The 4114-nt window shown below is 51.1% G+C and overlaps 1 protein-coding gene across 1 annotated transcript; it reads right to left on the bottom strand.

Annotated features, from left to right (window-relative positions):
• Positions 1-657: 657 nt before the first annotated feature.
• On the bottom strand, positions 658-3180 carry CHAC1 (ChaC glutathione specific gamma-glutamylcyclotransferase 1). The gene is made up of 3 exons (XM_019519029.1): positions 2984-3180; positions 2856-2891; positions 658-2571 (listed from the first exon to the last, which is right to left on the bottom strand). Exons 1-3 carry the CDS (start codon positions 3170-3172, stop codon positions 2137-2139), a joined length of 660 nt encoding a protein of 219 aa, XP_019374574.1. The 5' UTR covers positions 3173-3180; the 3' UTR covers positions 658-2136.
• Positions 3181-4114: the final 934 nt, after the last annotated feature.

Below are 4114 nucleotides of genomic sequence, written 5' to 3'. Positions count from 1 at the left end.
CAGGCAGAGAACAACTGTAATTAATAGCATTTCTTCTCCTTTCACAACCACTTCTTGGAAATATCAGGCCACAGTGTTTATTAAGCCTTTCTTGGCATCCCAAGAAACACAGACAGCAGCAGAACTGGGAAGGGGAGCAAGGAGCAGAAAAATAGCTGCAGCTACCACTGTCCAGGGCCCAGAGCTACTATATGTTGTGCCTCTGGTGCCTGACTTTTAATCTTTCTTAAACAGCACATCTTAATGGTCAATAAGTTGCCCTCTGACATCTAGAGCCTAGAACCAGGGGAAGAACTAGACAGAATCTTTCCCCTTCTCTCAAGATAGGGAGGATCTTATGGTCTGCTGCCACCGGAATATCTGAAGAAGTCACGTCAGCACTAAACAGCCAGAGGTGATGTCTTTGTGGATGGTAAAGGAAGATGTCAGCACAGATTAAAAAAAAACAAAAAGAGAGGGTAGGGAAAGATGATATTGGTTGGCATTTGCCATCTGCACTAAATTGTTAAGGTAAAGAACATTAGCTGAGTCATGACAACTCTAGTCATGGATTGAGAAGGATGCTATGCAGTCATTCACACAGAGTACCAGCCTCTGTGATTTACACTAGCATTTTTTTCTCATTTGCCACTCCCAAAAATGAAACCCATGTGTTTGGTTTTTTTTACTTTAATGTCAGTTTGTTTTATTACTGGGCACAATACATTTTTACTTCCTCTTATACACAAGCCACAGTAACATTTTCCCTCCTCTTTCCCTGCTAAATACAGGTATTTAAAATAAATAAAGACAAAACAAACAATGCCTCCCCCAAAAACACAAACCGTCTTGGACCAGTTCCACATTTCAGGAGTCCGTTCTTTAGAATGCTTCTTCTACCTCTTGAAATAGTAGCAGCTTTGTTACAAATAATTTAATATCTGTAAACTTCCTAGATGAAGCTGAAGAGTTTAAGCTTGTAGTAACACATCCTCAGCTCCATTCTCCCAATGCTATCAGGGGATTTCCTCAGCCTGTCAAGCCAAGGTACGCCAAGATGCTTTAGTCCTTGAAAGCAGCCCAGGCACTGCACAAGACACGTAGGATCACCTTAAGCTTCCAGCATGTATGAAAGAATTCTTAACTTCTCTCTAGGTGATATATAGGTATCTTACACCTATATATCTAGAACAGCTGGGTACTGGGTCTGTGCAACAGGGCAGGGAGAGTCAAAATGCTTTTATTCTATACCATATTCTTACAAGGACTTGCATCACACAGATGTTTTCCATACAGCTAGAACCATTCCTAAATGAGTTAATTAAGAGGTCTATAGCAGCATAAGGTCAGTGGAAGCTCTGAATAAAGCTCCTCTTGCTAAAGGCAGCTTAACTCCAGAAAACTGATCTGAAGCTAGAAGGCACAAATGCAAGGTTGAATCTGTGCTACACCCTGCACTGCAGGATGACTGCCTCTAAGCAGAAAGCTTGGCCTTTTTGCACCCCCCCTCCCCCAACCTCTCCTTTAAGGAAATACACTATCCCCATTTACAATAAATACATTTTCAAGTTACAAAAATAAATGCATTCATCTGTTCCTTTAAGACATAAGGTAGGACCCATAAGAGCCTACAGAGGCAAGTTAAGTTAAATATTGCACAGAAGCCCCAGCATTACACTTCAAAGTCAAACGATGGTACTGGTGGCAGAAAAGGGAAGATGGTTTCATTTGACATGAATCACACTCCAGTTCCCACCACTGTACAAGCAGCTTTGCCAGTCTGAGGTAGAATGGCCACCACATACTGTTTAAAACTCTATTCTGTCCTGCTCAACTGATGTCCAAAATAAGAAGGGAAGTAGAATTACCTCCTTCCCCATTAGCAAAAGAAAACAAAAAGGTGGTAATGCTTGCATCAACTCTCAGAACCAAATCTTACAGATCTTAACTCAACCAGCCTAATCCCTAAACCAGCTAGGAGACCAGCAGCAGCCACCTGGTTTCCACAGGTAGCAAGTGGGAAAGCTGTACTGACCCTACATCACTAAATTTGCCCTTCTCTGTCCCCACCCCCCAGTTCAGCATTTCATTGGAATTAGGAAAGTGTGTCCTTATTTTTCTGCCCCTTGGGTCTGTTTGCAGTTTCCAAAGCACCTCCTATTTTAGTCCCTTGATTTCTGAGAGATGTTCACCCTCCTCTAAGGACTCCTCCTTGTGGCACAGACAAGGTAGGATAGAAATGAGGGCCTCCTCAATGGAAAACAAGTGCTCATCTTCCACCTGGGGACAGAAGTAGCGCATGAAGTCTGCCAGTTGTAGCAGGTACTCTATGTTGTGGCCAGCACGACCACTGGAGACTATGATTTGAGCAGCAATGTCCTCTTCAGAGGCTGGACCAAGGTAGGAGGGATTCTGGGGTGTGGCAATGTAAACCAAGGCCAGAATGGGCTCATCAGCATCCTTCTCCAGGGGGTGGAACTTCACCAGCTTGGTATCATAGCCCCCGAGAACAGCTTCTCGCATGTTCAGGTACTGAAGCGATGCAGCAATCTGCTCCCCACAGACCTGGTAGGCAACGCCCCATGTGCAGGCCTGAAATTGCAAGCAAGGAGGATTATTTGATGCTGCAGGCCAGAGAACAGCCAGGCTGGATAGGACCTCAGATCATCTGATCCAGCACAAGGGAGGCAGGGCCTGCAATGCAGGGGGAGCTTAGACACCCCTAAGCCAAGCTGCCCACATCCCAGGGGAGCAGGACAGCTGACGAGGGGCCCCAGAAGGGGGCAGTGGACAGGGAGTCATCCCCCCACCCCAAGCAACCGGGACGATCAGAGCATCCTTTGCATGCACAGCACCTGCTGCCCAGCCGCACTCACCTCGTAGTCCTCCAGCAGGGTGGCCACGCGCCCGGGCTGCGGGAAAGGCGCAGGGTTAGTGAGGAGCCGCTGCGGAGGCACAGCCCGCCCCGCCCCCATCCCCATCCCACCCCCGGCCCCGGCCGTACCGCTTTCTCGCTGCCGCGGTGGAAGGTGTCGCCCTGCCAGAAGCGGCGGCTGTACCCGCGGATGAAGCCCACTTTGCGGGCGCTGAACTCGAAGTCGGGCCGCCAGACCAGCGAGCCGTAGCCGAAGATCCAGACCGGCGGCTGCTGCGAGGCCAGCGGCACCTGCGGGGGCAACTCCAGCAGCTTCATGGCGCAGCTGGACCGTACCACGTCGAGACTTACCGACACACGCTGCGAATGCAACTGAACGCTTTGCACCGCGGCGTTGGCGCCCGCCGCCTTTTATAAGCTGGCTCCTCGGGGCGCCCCGCCCCGCTGTCAGCCTCGTGCCGGGCTGGCCCAATCGGCGGCCCCAGCCCCGCTCCGCCTTTGGAGCCCGCCCACTCTGATTGGATAGCGGCGCCGTCCATCTCGTGAGAAAGCCGCCCCCGCGCGGATTGGCCGGGCTGAGCTCGCGCACTCTTGGCGAATGATGCAACCGCGCTGGGCTCTTTCGCGGCGCGGAGCGCAGCATGGAGCAAAGCGGCCGGCCGATTGCGTCAGGGCGGGGGCAGGGGCGGGGTCTGCGCGCCGGGCAGCGGGCGCCGCAGTGTTCCCGTCACTAAAATGGGTTGATTGCAAGGGCTTCCTGCCGCACAGCCGCGCTGTGGTAAGGACTGGGCCGCCAGAAGAAAGGCGCAGCCTGCAGTGAAGGGACATAAAGGCCGAAGCGAGCAGACGGCTGTGCAGTGGAGAACGACCCGGGATGACCTGTCAGATGGCTAAATAATGTAGTTGCAGAGCCAGAGCGCTGGAGCCCCACTCCTCCTGCGCCTGCCCCCCAGTGCTAATGACCTGCTTGGTGGCTGATCTCAGGCCAGCCTGTAACTCTCTGGGGCAGGGAGCAGTGTTTAGACAGCCCCAGCTTTCTACATGAAAGTTGAAAACCAGATGAAGTAAGCAGAGCGAGCAGATACCAGCACCTAGCTCCTCTACAGCACTTTCTATGAGCAGTTTTAAAGTGCTTCATGGAGGAGCTGGGAATCTGTATCATTATCCCTGACTGTTGATGGATGGGCAGCCCGAGGCACACATTGGTGAAGTCTTGCACAGTCAAATAAATGCCAGGAACAGGCCTTAAACTTGCAACCT

Source organism: Gavialis gangeticus, unplaced genomic scaffold (assembly GCF_001723915.1).
Source record: "Gavialis gangeticus isolate Ggan-Ray unplaced genomic scaffold, GavGan_comp1, whole genome shotgun sequence".
NCBI classification, from domain to species: Eukaryota; Metazoa; Chordata; order Crocodylia; family Gavialidae; genus Gavialis; species Gavialis gangeticus.
This window is presented reverse-complemented; position numbering and strand designations above follow the sequence as displayed.